This window comes from Enoplosus armatus, chromosome 3 (assembly GCF_043641665.1).
Source record: "Enoplosus armatus isolate fEnoArm2 chromosome 3, fEnoArm2.hap1, whole genome shotgun sequence".
NCBI classification, from domain to species: Eukaryota; Metazoa; Chordata; class Actinopteri; order Centrarchiformes; family Enoplosidae; genus Enoplosus; species Enoplosus armatus.
This window is the reverse complement of record NC_092182.1, coordinates 18,924,279-18,940,594: the sequence shown is the minus strand read 5'-3', so window position 1 is coordinate 18,940,594 and position 16,316 is coordinate 18,924,279. Positions and strand designations below refer to the sequence as shown.

Genomic DNA, 16,316 nt, shown 5'->3' with positions numbered 1-16,316 from the left:
GACAAACCATTTGAAAATGTTCCTTTAAAGGCTTTTAATATTGTTTTTTGGCCTAATTAGAGCTCAAAAGATTATAAGATATGAATCAACAAAATGAATCCACTTTGATAATCAACTAATTATTGTTAAGTACTTTTTTCAAGTGAAAATATCTAAAATATTTAAGAACACATATTATATATTCCCTCAAATGTGAATATTTTCCTGGGTTTTTTTAGTCTTCTATGATTGCACGCTTATTATTTTGGAGTTTGGGGAGTGTTGGTTGGAAAAATAGTTGCATTTAGTTGCAGTTAATCCTTTGGGGAAAGTCCATGAAGGCAAGTCCAAGTCCACGTCTTCATGTCAATTTCAAATCTTCACATTAGTCTCTGAATACTGACCATTAAAATGACAAACATTTTAAACATTTTCCTTTCAAAGCTGTTAATACTGTTGTTGTTGTTATACACCTGAGACCAAGTCCTTTCAATGTATGGATCTACTGAGAACTGAAACAATTGATCGATTAATCAACTAGTCTTCGATAGAAGATTAAATAGCAGCAATTTTGATCATCAATTGATCACTAAAGTTCTTGAAAAAAAAAATGCAGAAGTTTGTTTCAGTTTCTCTGATGTGAAAATTTGCTGGTGCTCAGAGTCTTCTATGACAGTATACTGAATATTTTTGGTTTGGTTGGATAAAACATAGATCTTCAAATATGTCAAGTTGGAATTGTTTGTTGGGAAATTGAGCATGCATGCATGTTTCTTTGAAATTTTACAGATCAATTGATTACTTGATTAATTAAGAAAATAGCCAGATTAATCAGAAACGTCTTTCAATGGTCAATTGCAGCCCTAGATGTATTAATCAAATATCCAAGATGCATCAAGTGCAAGGTCTTCTGACACTGTCTTACTGTTTATCTTTTATTGTTCTGGACTTTTTTCAGGTGACATCAAGTCTTTAGGACGTCAGGTCTCTAGTTTCATTTTTTTATTTTTGTGCCTTATGCTCGACTCAAGTCTCAAGTGTTCAGCTCTGCTGATGAAATGAACGATCCCTGACCCCACATATCAAACCGGTGACGTTAAAGTTGCATCATGGTCCCTTCCCCATCGCCTCATCCAGTGTCCTTCACCTGTAACTACACAGAGCAGGCTTCAAACAGAGAACAGGTGTGTGACACAAACAGACTGAAGAATGTCAGAGGAAAGTGCTCCCTTATGTGGCTTTTGTAAACACAGCCTAAGAGAGTCGGTTACACAATTTTGGCCATGCATAAAAGAGAAATAGTGATCTGGATGTTTGCGAGGACTACCCTCTAGTGGGGAATGAGCAATCCTGCCCAGGCAGCATGGACTATGGCCGACAATTGTAAAAGTTCAGTTTACTCACACTCTATCCTCACTCGTAATCTACATATTTCACAACCCTGACCAGAACTAATAGCATAAAAGTATTTATAAGACTACAAGAGACACACATAACAACTTATTTCTTTATTGTACCATAGTACAATCTGTCATAAAGAATTAATACAGTGTGCATCAATCCCTTGCTTGAGTTTCTCCATTCTTTTGTACCGCCTATGCCATCCTTTGTCATCAGCAGTCTTTTCCACACTTCTGTGTTGAATGTAAAAGCACTGTCACATAAAATAGAACAAACTGGTAAAACTCTTTACAATCTAAAATAAATAAAATCACTTTAAACAAACTAATATCCCAGGAATAAGCATTATATCTGATAGGTGTTTGTCTTCATAACTGAATAAAATCAAATAAAAAAAGGCCAGCCAAATGTCATTGGCCAGCCCAAGCAGGTGACATATTAAAGGCAAATAAAGACTAACATAAGTGAATACAAGCAGAAAGCCTTTACTGTATATACACATAAGTATACCATACTTATATATTTAATTCACGACGTGACGTTGATGTGATGTTTTTTTTCTAGATTCAACACTATCCAGAGCTTTTCAGTCTTGACCTCCCACTTGTTGGGCTACATGCAGTACGTACTCTACATGAACAAAACAGAGAAACACACCTCGCCCCACAAACTCTCAAAGATCAGAACAATGAATCTCACCACATGTCTGTATTTAACCAACATTAGGTGAAACAGATGCACATGACAAGGCTGAGAATGGCAAAAGGCAGATCTGTACATGGCTCTTGAAAGAAAGAAAAATGAAGATGTGTTATGTCCTTCACTTCTCTGACACGGTCCATTAAATTGGGCACAGTTGCTATTGTTTTGACGTGTGGTATTTTGCATCTCCATTTCTTCTTTGTAACTTCAGCAAGGAATTCAAAAAGGCCTAGTGGATGAGAAGCGGGCAGTCCTCTCACTGATATTGTCTGTAGTCGCCAAATGAAGGGGAGGGCATGGGAGCAGGGGCGGGTTCCTCTGCAAACTGGGGCCCTGGAGAGGAAAAAAAAGGTAAATTTCAGAGTGAAATGACAGCCAATCAGAGGTCTAACAGCTGTTAGCCGTCAACTTAGTGAGCAATAACCTAAAATACAACTTCATTTACACCTGAGCTGTATCCCATTTTTATATTACATACTAATTCTAAGCAGATTTTTAGTCATGTAGCGCTGCACCAATGATTACGTTTATTATCGATTAATCTGCAGATTTGTTTTTACTCATTTAAATTGTTTTGTTTTGTCAACAGTCCAAAACCCACACATCTTCAGTTTGCTATCTCAGGTGACGAAGAAAACCAGCAAATATTGACACTTGTAAAGCCAGAATCTGTGAATTTTTGCTTAAAAAATGACTTAATCTTTTAAATCACTAATCAATTGTTGCCGATTACTTTTGTTGATCGTTTTTTCAACACTGATAAAATTAAGTATGAAATGGAGGAGCTGCTCATAACCGGAAAAAAATGCAACAAATTGTAGATGGTGGTGGTGAAAGAGCTCCAGGAACACATCAGAAAACAATAAATACCCTTTTAATCTTTGGAAAAACATTCACTTAAACTGCTGTACAGGTAGGGAGTTTTTCTTTGCCACAGCAGTTGTTGCTTCCACAACTAAAGAGGCACTGATACCTGGCTGTCTTACTGAGCTCTGATCTTAAGGTGCAAAATAGAAAATAGTCAAATTACACTTCATCCACATCGAGTTAGTCAGATATCAGACTTAGATTTAAGAGCTGGTGTGAAAGAGGTAGATTTATAACATACGAAATCATCAAACTGTGTTCTCACTATGGTATTACTCACCAGTTGGGAACTGTGAAGAGGCAAACCTAGTAAGCAAGATTCCAGCGCCCTCTATCAACGCCAGCAGGACACCTCCCATGGCTGCAGAGCCAAACATGGCTACTGGTCCATCTACAGGGAATAGAAGAAGTAGATTAAACAGGGAAGTTGAAATGTTACTGTATGTTAAAAGGTGTGTAGGGTCTAATTCTAACTGAGTTTAGATGAACAAATGTGGACATCTCACATGCAGCACAGTTATAACACTTGACTCCAGTTCCTCTAATTTAATGAGGTTAATCTGCTTATTTCCAGTTTAAATACTGAAAACTGGGAAACTCAAAACTCTATTTCTTTAGTCAGTGTTGCCAATCAGGACCATGTCCAGTTGTGACAACTTTACTGAAGTTAGTCTGGAACTGTCAACAAAATGATAGATTTTTACCTAGAGACCACATCAAATTTTCTTGCGAACTACATGGCTGCAGTTTCGTTTAGGATGCAGGAGTTGCCAAAGTAAAAAAATTATCTTATCCTACATATAGGGGCTTTATTATTAATATGGCACATGTAAAATGATGCACAGTTTGGAGGAATCTTGTGCCCAATAAACAATTCCATCAACCAGCGTTCAGCTCTCACATCCTCTACTGGTACTGGACAGGTTTGACAAGTGACAAGGACAGTGCCTCTCTGAAAAGTTAAGCTGATTTTCACTCGAAGCACAGCTGCAAAAAAATTCTGGCACAAAAACATGCTTAGCAAACACATCGAAACTCATAACCACATTTTGAAATAGTCTTACTGATGCCTTCTAGCAAACTATGTAGTTTTGATAATGAAGTAGGTAGAATTTTTAAAACCGTTCAGTCAACATCACCACCCTTTGCCTTTTTCATGAGGCATGTATGTACCGTCTGCTTACTGTTAACAGGCAGCTTCTTCTAAGTTTACTCACTTCTTGCAGCAAGGATAGCTCCTGTCATGGCCCCACTTGTAATGGAGTTCCAGGGATCCTCCTTCCCTCGTACTTTTACTAAACCACAGTCAATCATGGAGAAGAGGCCTCCCCATACTGCAAAGCTTCCTGCAACCCCCCCAAAAAATATCAGTTAAGTTCAACAACAGTTAAGACATGCTTTGCCTTTTTCTTAGGCTATTTTGCCATCATGTTTTTTAGGCCTCAATCTTGACCCGAGTCCTTTAACATTTCCTATCTGCCGATAAGATGTCTGATCTGAATATGTATATCGGACACATTGAAATAACAGCTGTAGAAAAGTTCAGATACATTTTACAAGCAACTTGATTGAAAAACTGATGGTCCCGGTTAAAAATATTAAGCTCAAATTATAGATATATAATTGAAAAATGAACTGAGAGAATGCAATTTGATACTTAAGATAAAGTGTCACTTTAGATGATATTTAAACTCAGCAGTTATTCTTACCTCCAAGCTGTGGGGCTCTGGTCTTGATGGCAGTCATGCTACCTCTCATTCTGTGGCTCATCCCCTACAAGAGAGCACCAGCAAACACAGATCAACTGAGAATCCTTGTCAACTCTGGACATCTACCTTCTTGATGAAGTCAAAATGTCAAAATTGCAGATTTTGACAATTTAAGACGTGGAGAAAAAAAAATCATGTTCCCTTGTAGTGTTACTGAAAAGACTGAGAAGATACCACACTACTAGAGTTTAAAAAGGCATTTTTCAGACAAATGCTGACTGAGGTGACATAATGTTATTCATGTGCGGGTGCAGGACACATCTGTGATTGCGTGATTGTAACAACCACAGCAAGCATGAAGTGTATTGAAATCACTGTATTTAATGTATATATTATTCCAAATTACGCTTTACACCATAACCTAACCCCTAAATTGTAGATATATTCTTATGTGTAATTAGACCGTCATCTATTTTGCTTAAATTTTAAGCAAAAAAAGGTTACAGGCTCTTTGTCCTGCAAAAAAACTTAAAGAATTAAGATAATAAAACATTAAGCCCAGTGTTTTTTTTACATTGTATCCTCTTTTTGGGGGGAAAGTATTAAGCTTTTTCATGAATTGCTTGTTATTGGTACTGAACGCAATATTTTATGTTTCGAAGGACTGAAAATGTGCCAACTGTTCACATTGCCAACTGCAACTGTACACTACTTTGGTTAACAACAGAGGTTTCATTATTTATTTATTTATTTATTTATTTATTTACTTACTGAGGGTGCATTTCTGAAGCCTTTTACTGCCTGGAATATTCCTCCTCCAATAGCACCCATGGTGAAGGCTCCCCCACAGTCGTCCACGATCCTCCAGGGGCTAAACACATAAGACAGCCATTAGTGAAGTAATTTTCATATACAGTACATAAGTATGAACAGTATAAGTATGAAGTTGCATTTACATGTGCCAATATTATGACCTCTGATTGCAGGTTCAGCCTTGATATGCCCCATGAGTATGGATTGTAAGCCAAGGGTGATTGCAGAGGAACAAGCACTCTCTTATTATTGTTAATACGGAAATAAAATATAGCTCATCTTAACATGAAATTATTGTGTGTGTTGTAGTCAATAAACAAACATGTCATTATCGCCGAGCAATATATATCTCTTTCACAGAATACAAAATATGTCAAATTAATACCAATATATTTGACCTCCCCATTTACATCAAGGGCATCTCTACTTAAGCAGAACTTGGAAATCTAAATGTAATTATCATTACATTACTTCTTTCTGACCTTAAATGTATTTTCTTTAGTCACCAGCAATTACAACACAAAATAAATTGAGAATGGTTTTATTTCGTGTATTTCAAATAGCTACTTGTTACAGCACAACTGCAAGCTGAGTGTAGAAAATTATTCTTAATACTAAAAATTCCTCTTATTGCCTGATTATTACACTATGTACCACCTGGTACAAGAGATACCAGACCATAGATGTAAACGTGTCACTAATTCTAAACATTGGAAAAATAAACTATCATGACTAAAGCGACACTTTTAATTTCAGTAACAACTTTCCCGATCAATTGAACTATTCTCGAGCTAACCTTCTCCAGCTGTTGCAATCTCCAGGGTGCCCCCCCAACAGATAACATTAGCACACAGGTGGCTAACTTAGCTAGCTTACCCATATGCTAAAGCAAACCCTTTTAACTGAGCTAACTTCTATCTTACTGATCAGCTAAAATTGTCACAACGGCACTTGACATCCACGGTAGATATATCACCTTGCACAGACTAAGTGAATGGAGTCAACTGATTAAATGTAATGGTATGTGGGTGATAAAACCGACAAGGTCACTAGCAACGTGATTTAGCAACGACGGTGTAATGCTAGCACAAACTGCCAATACAGCTCTATGTAACGTTAGCATTTCTGCTAACGCTAGGTAACGAGCCGGATTTGAGAGGCTTCGGGTTATACCACATGTTGTACCAGAAAAACAATTATACATACTTAACATGGCAGTTACTTTAAAGATTGGCATGTAGATGACTAAACAAAAGGCCGGGTAAAAAAAATATATTTTAATTTGTATTTGGACTCACCATGGCTCTCTGGCATATTCCTCCATTTTGTTCTTTTGGTGTTCCCTCTGACGTAAAGCTTATCGACGACCTGACGTAACGACACAACGTGTTGTTTTAAAGGAGCATTTCATGTATTTATAAGCAAAGCGCTGTTTACACGAAAAACGGGTTAGCTTGAGGTTATTATCTGGGTAATGGTAAAATTCTGTGAGTCATAGAATTTAAAAAAACACATTTTGGGGGCTTAAGCGACTCCGTACTCACCAGCAGTAATTTATTTATCGGCGTCAGTGTAGTGACAGTTGACAATGTCAACATTGCCAATTAGTGTGCTCAGTGTTGGGGGAGAAGGAGGTGAACTGGTCAAAGGAGACATGCTTTGCAGCCATACAGTTAAACAAGTGATTATAAAGTTTATCCTGTTTAGATTTATTTAGCAAGCGAGCACATTTCAAAGCAGAATTTAAAAAGTGCTTTATAGGAGGAATAAAGATACGGGGGAATACAAGAGACAGAGAAGACAGTGCACAACATGTAAAGTTACAAAAATCAAGAAAAAGCCAAAGAAAACAAGCAGCTTTTAGGATGCATTTTAAAGGTGTACAGTAAGTTGGCCTCTCTGGGCCCTTGGGAGAGACTGTTCCAGAGTCAACGAGCAGCAACAGCAAAATCACAGAGATTTAGAAATAATAATAATAATAATAATAATGATAATAATAATAGCAAGAAAAAAGAAGACCTACATTTGACTCAGTCATTTTCTAACGCAGTTCTTAATCTTTTGTATTGATGATTTAACTGGGAGAGTTAAAATGAATATGACTTTTACATCCAGAAACAAGAGCAGTGCAAATAACTCCTCCCGCTTCTCAACTCTATTCTTTTGAGGAGGTGTGATTAATTGTATATTTGTTCTGGAAAAACACAATATCAACTGCTATGATGCACGTCCTGTTTTATTGCCTGATCTCGGTTAATATGTCAGAATTTGGTTTTAAGTTTTATATTAGCTGATGTAGCGCTTACATGTTGCATATTCTTAGATACATTTTTTGTTTTGAATCAGATTGCCACACAGTGAACCTGGGTTCATGTAGTATTCAAGAAAAGGGGAGTCAAAAGGGGCCCACCAGCTCATTTTTGCCCTGGGGCCTCCTAGCAGGTTAATTTGGCCATGCTACAGAGAGAAAGGAACTTAAATATACAGTTAACTTGAAGACTAAACTAAACTATGTTATACTGTGTACATGATGTAAACAGCAAACACGAAATGTGGATACATTAGAATGACTACAGAGTTACTTATTGCATACAAATGATTACCAAGTTCTCCTTAGATCCCCTCTGTTGGCGCTAAACAACCAATAATCTCAACATTTTTGTTCTTTCCCCCCTTTTTCCTCCATCTGAGATCAGTGCTGTTGGTCAGGGGAGCAGCTACAGCTGAGAGACAGACCACTGGCCTGCAGCCCGTTATTAGGAACAAGAAAGGAATGAATTGCAGATCAAGCATTCATTGAGAAATGCCCAAATATAGGCATTTCATGGATGAAGAGGCTGAGGCAGGGAGATGGAGACATAAACTGGCCTGCTGCTGCTGGTGGTGGTGCTGTTCTCCTTTTTCTCCTATGAACACCGAGGATGATGAGTGAGTAGACACAAGACAGCTCCCTCGGTGTCCCTGCAGCTTTAAACATGTGATGTAAAGAGTAACAGAAGTGTAAATGTTCTTAATTTCTGGTCACAGAAGCACAGGCATGTTTTGTACAAATTGTACAAATTAGTGTACAATGAAGGAGAGATTCTTTAAATTCACTTAAGTAACTCAGTTGTCTGGATTCACATGGAGTCCTTTAAATCTAGTTAGAGACACTATTTACACTGCAGGCTGGTTGTTGGCTATAGGTACATAACTATATATGGCTCTGTAGATATTGTGCATATGTTCCTCTAGCATAACAGCTAGATCTGAAGTGGAATATACACAGTGAAAATGTGGAAATATTATTAACAGTGTACGATTTCAAATAGACCATAAACCAACTGAAATGAATGACAGCTCAACAGATGTTAATACATATGTACCTTGATTTATCATACTGAAACATATTGCAAAAGTCAGTTGTATTTCATTTTACATATACTGTACATATTCTTCTTAATGATATCAGCCAGGCATAACATTACACTTGTGACTTGTCATTGCAAACATACCAGAATCTTTTATTGAAGACATACAGGCTCTGTAAGAAAAGGCATGTGTAATCAGATAATCCTTCATTACACACCCCACATATGAGTGCCACTCTGGTTTTTGTGTATCACATTAAGTTCCTTTAGAAATGACATTCACTTAAAAGTATGGCATAAACCAACAGGAGGGTTGATATAAGCCAGTAATGGTTTTCCAAATCCCCCTCCGGTTAAGACATGTCGATGCATTACATTACAAGTTATGTAAGGTATTCAAACACCCAGGCTAGAATGATTCTGTACAAAATATGACATCAGATGCTGAAGGGCAGCTATTTGCACTTCCTGGTAAAAATGCATTATGTAATTATTTCCATGCTAAAACTCTTTCGTCATGCAGCAGGATTCCACTGGGCTGCTGTCCAAACTGTTAACCCTGCCTGAGATGTCTTGAGATTTGGCAATGAGACACACAATCAAAGACCACCATGACCCTTTTTTTTTCTTACCCAGATTTTCTTAAGTCAGGCCGCCATGTTTGTTAATTCCCTGATATTTTCAACCATTTCAGAATTCCCAGTTCGAACAGTTTTACAACTTACAAGTATAAGGTGGATTCCCTCTCCACAAATAAATAAATGGTCAAATTAATGTCCACTATATCACTGATAAACTTTTGTATATTAGAATTTGTATAAAGAGTTATTTGAATATCTTATTAAGCTCATCGCGCACTCCCACCACGCTCACATTCAGATGCATACACAAGCCAACATGTTATATGATCGGCTTCATATTATCTAGTGCAAATAACCAGCAAAGCGTCAATATGAACTGAAGACAAACAACCACAAAAACTCATGGCACTCTCTGCAGTCGGCTAATAGAGAGCCCCGCATCACTCATTCTCCACAGAGTCCTTTTGGTCCAGTGTTTGAGGGGAGAACTCATAGTGAGGGCTAGTCATCCAAACCGATCGGGCATCTCATGTTTCACTTCCTCCATCCGTCCCACAGCACAGCTCTTCGACTGCATCCTGGGGGGAATGTAGAGTTTATCTCCTTGAACACCTGTGATGAGATGTCAGTTCTCCCTCTCTCTTCTTTTTCACTTATATTCCAGCAGGAAATATTACTGCAGCCACTTTGGCACCGGCACCTGTGGGAAAAATAAAATGTAAGTATGTGAGATTACATTGTGGCCGAGCGAACCTGTCCATAAAACAATCTTTACGCACCTTCTTGAGTTGTTTCACATTGCTTCCTCTGATCGAGGCAAGCAGTTGGTCCCTTGAGTTCTTACTACCACCTGGGCTTTTTCCATCCAGCTTCCTCTGCGACACCGGAGTCAGAGAGTTCCTCAGGGAGTCTACATCCAGCATGGGAGGTGGTGGAGGTGGAGGTCCACCCCCAGGAGGCGGTGGAGGTGGTGGTGGAGCTGGACCTCCAGCTCCTCTTTTAGGAGTCAGCTTTGGTGATGGCATAGGTGAAGGTATGGGAGAAGGTTTGGGGGAAGCTTTGGGCGAACTTCTCAGAGACCCTCCACCACCCGTCTTGGGTACCTCCAGTGTCCCCTTCTGCTTCTGCTCCTGCAGGCGCTTCTGCCTCTGTCGGTCCATGTTGCGACTCAGTATGTTTGTTGTGGTCATCCGGGGTCCAGCTAACTCAAAGTGGTAACCCAGCTTGAGCAGGGTGGTGTTTTCTTTCAGGATCTTGGTCATCTCCATCTCGGTCTTCCCACCGCAGATGTGACGCTGGTTTTGAAAGCGAAGCTCCGTCAGCGTGGAGTTGTGTTGCAGCGCCTGGATAAGAGACAGGATGCCCTTGCCAGTCAGGTGGTTGGAGTCAACGTTGATGCTGGTGATAGTCTTGTTGCTGCGCAGCGTGCCTGCGATGGCATAAGCCACATGGTCGTCTGCACGGCAGTTAGCCAGAGCAAACTTCTTAACGTGGGTGTTGTTGTGCAAAGCCTCTGCAAACTCGATGAGTGTTTTTGTCTTGATGACCTCCGAGTTGTTGACATTGAGCTCAGTGAGGGTGGGGTCATTGCTTCGAACCTGCTCCATCAGCTCATCAAACATGCTTGAGTCTTCGTCCTCCTCGTCTTCCTCTTTCCCCTTGCTGTTTGGGGTGTTTTTGGCCACACAGTTGCCAAGTTTCTCAGTTTCCTCTGCTTTTTTAACCTTTCCTTTACTGTCCTCTTTTTCCTTTTTATCCTCTACTTTCTTCTCTGTGCTAACCTTCTTCTCCTTCTCTTTCACGTGGTCACTGTGGTTCACCAGCTCTTCTCTATCTGTTCTTTTCTCCGCCTTGTCATGTTTCACCTGCACCTCACCCCTCTCAGATGCTTGTCGCTCAAGTTTGACATCAGGTTTGTTTTTCTCTTCAGCTTTTTTCTCCTCTGCTTTAGGCTTCTTCTCCTCTGATTTACTCTCTGGAGCCTGGCCCTCTTGTGCCTTGCTCTGTTTCTCCAACATTTTAGAGACAAGTCCTTGTGTCCTGAAGCTCTCAGATTTCCTCTCCTTTTCCTTGCCCACATCCTTTTCTTGTTTTTCTCGTAGCTTTGAGATAATGTCTTTGGTTTTGCTGTCATCTTTTCTCTTGCAGTCTTCTTTCCTCTCCTTCTCTCTGTCTTCTTTTTTGTCCTGTAACTTAGAGATCATATCCTTCGTTTTGTTGCCTGTGCTCTCTCTGTTTTCTCTTCTGTCTCTTACCTTATTGTCCTCAAGTTTCTCTTTGGCCTCCTCTTTCATGTCACTCTCTCTGCTTCCCTGCTTCCTGTATCTACTCGACAACCGACTTCGCTCCTCTTTCGAACTTTCAGGACCTTTGCTGTTTCTGTCGTCTGCCTTGATATCTTTAGTTTCACATGACATACTGGCTTGTCTTCGTAACCCTACTTTCACGTCGTCGTTCCCCTCCTGGCTCAGGCCCATCTTCCTCAAATATTCCTGCTTCCGGCTCTCCTTCTTTAGCTCACCCTGCAGGAGGATAAATATGAGGAGTATGATGTGGAAAAGTAAATTAGTGTCATGCCAGAAAGTAAAGCAGTTAGATATATGCGACGATTATAGGAATTAATCAAATTTTTTTTGTGAAGGGGTGTGTCAAAGGATGTAGTGCCCTAAACCAAAACAAATCACAGTAGATGCAGAACTGGCTGTCATTTAGCAGAATATAAAGACGTCTTTCACGTCTCATTATTCAACTAATCTATTGGCTCTACAGTACAGAACTTGTTCTTATGGACATACAGTATATAATGCGTGACATGTACAGAATGACATAACACCTAGCCGTGCAAATATCCATGCAAGTCCATCTGCTCACTGTAAACACATACACTCTCCCTGACACAATATGGCATGTGTGTTTACAGTCAGCAAAAGGACAAGGAACAATTTTTTATAGCACAGGGATGCATTTGCAGTGAGTAGCTTGCAAAGTGTTTGATTTGCGAGTCTCCATCTGTTTTGCTGTGCGAGGCCGTGGCCCTGGCAGATGTATCCTTAAAAGGCAGTGAGCGTAGGAGCAATCAACCAAGGAATTCCATCAGGCCCGGGATTAAGAAGCTCCGCAGGGCCGGCGCTCCGTCGACTGAAGTGCCTCTCCTTTAAACACACAACTGCAAGAAATCTGGCTCCCTGACACTCGACCAAGGAGGGTTCAAAAATCTTTTATAGCCTGTCACAGGAATAACATAAATGGTTTGGTGTGTTTCTGAGGCTGTTTCTCTGCTTGTGAGAAGATGCTTAAGAATGTGGAATGGATGTAAGCAAACCTCAGAGGGGAAAAACAATATTTTTCCTGGCACAGAAGCCGACTCTGCACTATTTATGAGCTGGTGGACTCAGGGTGCATGGGGTCCAGTTGGCGGTTTGCTTCAAGCTAAATGAAAAGTTATCATTAGAATACCTTGGGGATGTTACATAATGCTGTAATCTATCAGTCAAAAGTGCAAACATAGTCACACATCTGCACGTCATTTTTATTAAAAACTGCTCGAGTACAAACATCTTAAGAGAGCAATGGGTCTTAACAAACATGCAGATCATACTTAAACACTCATGGGTGTTTCTTTTAAGGCAAATCCAAAACAAAGTGCCACTATACCAGACAAGGAATCAAGCTAAGCATTCACAAACCTCAAATGACTGTTCCCTCTGACTGAGCCTCCTTTTAGGGTCACTCTCCCCTCTGCTGTCCAGTTTAGCGTCCCGGACATTGTTGCTCATAGGTGGCTGCGCAGGTTGGCTCTCCCCTTGGGCGATGATCTTCCCATCCTCTGGACTGAGGTCTGGCACTTTCATCATGTCCTTCTCCAGCTCCTCCATCTCCTCAGGCGAGAGGGTGGACAGCAGGTTGTCCAGGTCTGGGTCTTCGCTGACCTGACGGCCCGTACGAGTCAGGCCTCTCACCTTTCTCCTGGACATGGCTGCCTAAAAAAATCTGGGGTAAAGGTTACGCCCGTGGAGAAGAACAGAAAAATGTGGTTTCTTCAGAGGTGCTGATGGTGTTAGTACAGTAAATCCCTTTATTTAAAATCTGGTTATTGTGCAGTTTCTCTCCTATGGTGAGAAGTGAGTGAGCTGGTATCCTGCTGTCTCGTCACGTTCCGCTTACCAAAAAGCCACCAGAGGCATCAATCCTGGTGCAAAGAGGCTGGACTCGCAGTCTTGCAGTGAGGGGTACCAGTGATGAACTGCAAGAGCCTCGCATCATCAAAGTGGACTGTGAGGCTGGGACATTCTTCAAAATCCTCTGAAAGTGCATGTCCATATTTAGTTCAGGGTACACACTCCTTTAAAGGTAATGGGAAGGGCTGAAGTTTACAGAGCTGCCGGAGCAGAGTTACATAGACTTCCTATTACACAACTCATGTTTATATTGAGACCAGTTCGTGATGACTCCAATTTTAACAGTCGAGAATTTCACATTTCACGCACCATGAGAGGTGTCAGTGTTTCTTTTAGGAACTTTTCCTATTTCCTAGTTTCTTCATTAACACATTCCCAACAGTGTAAGTTCAAAATATAGTTTTGTTGTTACAGGTAGCTCAATATGACACCAGTCAATAAATATGTGCAGTGAAATGCAGGGTGGCATACTGAAGCTGTGCTAAAAGGCAGGTGGGCAATAAAGAATAATATCCCGCTGTTTATTACACCAAAGGCACTAAAATTCAGAGACCTGGTAGATTGAAAAGCAGCACAGATCATGCATTAAGTTGTTTAAAATGAGAGAAAGTCAATGTGATTTGAGAAGAATCTTCTTTTAAAGGGACCAAAATCAATTCAAATTTTCATCAAAAAATAATAATTAAATTAAAGAAATTGACTGATACAAGGGTTACAAGTAAGGTATACAGCTGTGACATACAGTATGTACACAGCTGTAAGGCTAACAGCTTGATGCAAATGACAAATAATAATTGTTAACATATTTGTTAACACATTTCTTTTGGATTAGATGTTGCTTATGATGACAGTAAAATTAAACATCTGAACACGTTTAACATTGTTTGGAGGTTAATATGGACATCTAGTGGTCAAAACGATGTAAACACATACTGACCCCCTTCTCAAATGTTTACATTTGTTGGAAACAAAAGATGACACAGCAGACGGTTGTGTTTTACATTCCAAAGTTAAAATTTATGTTAATAGAAATAAAAACTTTTCACTCACTTTATATTACAATGTCATACCATCCATATGACAACAGACAGAAAGCCATACCTAGACAAGTTATTTTGCCAACTGATGTCAGTTTCATTAAACACACTCATGGAGTTGGTTTAGAAGCACGAATAAAACAGAAACATCATTGAGCAAACGTTATGTCAAACTACATATGAAAGCATCTTACAAAGAAAAGTCCAGTGCACACATGGACGTCGCCATCGGAGGAAACGATTTACGTTGTAAACTAACACATCTCGTCTGATTCATCGCGTGGTTTAGCAGTGAGACAAGAAACAGCAGTTGAGTCTCAGGGGAAAGGTTTGCCCAGACTTCTCTAATCAGCATAACAGTGTTTTTTAATATGTGTCTCATTTGACTTTAAGTTCGAGATCAATTACACCTGAATAAAGATAATCCAGGCATCCCATATTAGCTAAAAGCTAAATCATATTTCACAGTTCATACATTTTACAAGGGGCACATTACAGATTCATTACAGGTTGCAGGCCCTGACCTCACTGGAGCCCAAATCTGTCAATTTAAAACAATAGACTGACATTTTGGGAAACACCCCCAGGCTATCTGCTTTCTTGTCCAGTGAAGATAGATGAGATTGATACTACTAATATCTGTGAGATTGGTATTGATCTTCTCATCTAACTCTCTGCAAGAAAGCGAATAAGCATATTTCACAAAATGTCAAACTATGACTTTAACTAACGAGAGGTGGTCAACAAAATCTATTTTTGGCTTTGTAGCTTGTCCACAAGGTGAGAACCCATTCACAGTAAAAGGTAAACTCATTATTAATAATAATAATAATAATAATAATAATAATAATAATAAATACCTAATGGAAAGATGCTAAAACGTCATATCTTATGTTACAATAACAATACATTATGTTTAAAATACCTTGTTACAATATCATAAAATATTCAGCCGAAGAACAGATTTACAAAATATGTATTTAAATAGTTAATCTCTTTTTTTTCTCCTCCATGGTTAATTATTGTAAGGCGGGACGTTTTGTTTTAATCGAGCAGCATGGCCTGCAACTCCCCTGACCTGATACGTTACAAGAAATAAACATTTAACATGGATTTCACTGTAAAAACATCCCACCTGGCATTGTGGAATTTATCTAAAGACTCATTTCTAATTTGTTTAAAACCAGAAAAGAAGCATGAGAGGACCGATAACCAGATGACTGGGGGTAGCATGCTGATGTCGAGATGTTACATTACAATGGTGCAGCTAATGTACTACCATGAAGTAATAGTCGAGTCAAAATACAAAAAAAGAAGAGACAAAGCTGAAACTAACAGGTGACTAAAGGCTTCTTACACTGAATTAGGAATACCATGAAATCCATTAGGCCATCTGAGCAAATATAAGACAGTATCACGCTGCCTTTAAGCCATACCTGTCACCTTAATGTCACCTCAGTCAAACATGCGATTTTATCACATTACGAAAAAAAGACATCAAATACAGAGATAAAGACATCATGTAATCATATTTGGTGAATGTGGATCAATGATCGAAATGACCTGGAATATAACATTAGGCAGTTATCAATTTATTCAAATTTAACAAAAGTGTGGAATTGTGGCATTTTTCCCTTTAACAAACAAAGAGGGAGTGCATTATCAGTTTTGTAAATCCCTCCTGACCCCTCTGCTGTAA

At 39.3% G+C, this 16,316-nt stretch overlaps 2 protein-coding genes across 2 annotated transcripts; both read right to left on the bottom strand.

Moving 5' to 3' along the window:
- Positions 1 to 1,472: 1,472 nt before the first annotated feature.
- On the bottom strand, positions 1,473 to 6,800 carry timm17a (translocase of inner mitochondrial membrane 17 homolog A (yeast)). Its single transcript, XM_070903212.1, has 6 exons — positions 6,770 to 6,800; positions 5,430 to 5,529; positions 4,659 to 4,722; positions 4,167 to 4,295; positions 3,230 to 3,340; positions 1,473 to 2,415 (listed from the first exon to the last, which is right to left on the bottom strand). Exons 1-6 carry the CDS (start codon positions 6,793 to 6,795, stop codon positions 2,339 to 2,341), a joined length of 507 nt encoding a protein of 168 aa, XP_070759313.1. The 5' UTR covers positions 6,796 to 6,800; the 3' UTR covers positions 1,473 to 2,338.
- Positions 6,801 to 8,842: 2,042 nt separating this feature from the next.
- lmod1b (leiomodin 1b (smooth muscle)) lies at positions 8,843 to 13,376 on the bottom strand. Its single transcript, XM_070902747.1, has 3 exons — positions 13,089 to 13,376; positions 10,182 to 11,924; positions 8,843 to 10,102 (listed from the first exon to the last, which is right to left on the bottom strand). The coding sequence occupies exons 1-3, from the start codon at positions 13,374 to 13,376 to the stop codon at positions 10,076 to 10,078; spliced, it is 2,058 nt and encodes a 685-aa protein (XP_070758848.1). The 3' UTR covers positions 8,843 to 10,075.
- Between the last annotated feature and the right edge of the window lie 2,940 nt (positions 13,377 to 16,316).

What these genes read in the sequence shown, in the direction of transcription:
- timm17a (XM_070903212.1), bottom strand. Translation starts at nt 6,795, where the DNA reads ATGGAGGAATATGCCAGAGAGCCATG. An exon ending in GAATATGCCAGAGAGCCATG is followed by an intron (nt 5,530 to 6,769) that starts GTGAGTCCAAAT and finishes TTATGTGTTTAG; the next exon opens with CCCCTGGAGGATCGTGGACG. An exon ending in AGCTATCCTTGCTGCAAGAA is followed by an intron (nt 3,341 to 4,166) that starts GTGAGTAAACTT and finishes TATTCCCTGTAG; the next exon opens with ATGGACCAGTAGCCATGTTT.
- lmod1b (XM_070902747.1), bottom strand. Translation starts at nt 13,376, where the DNA reads ATGTCCAGGAGAAAGGTGAGAGGCCTGACTCGTACGGGCCGTCAGGTC. An exon ending in AGAGGGAACAGTCATTTGAG is followed by an intron (nt 11,925 to 13,088) that starts GTTTGTGAATGC and finishes ATCCTCCTGCAG; the next exon opens with GGTGAGCTAAAGAAGGAGAG. An exon ending in ATGTGAAACAACTCAAGAAG is followed by an intron (nt 10,103 to 10,181) that starts GTGCGTAAAGAT and finishes TTTTTCCCACAG; the next exon opens with GTGCCGGTGCCAAAGTGGCT.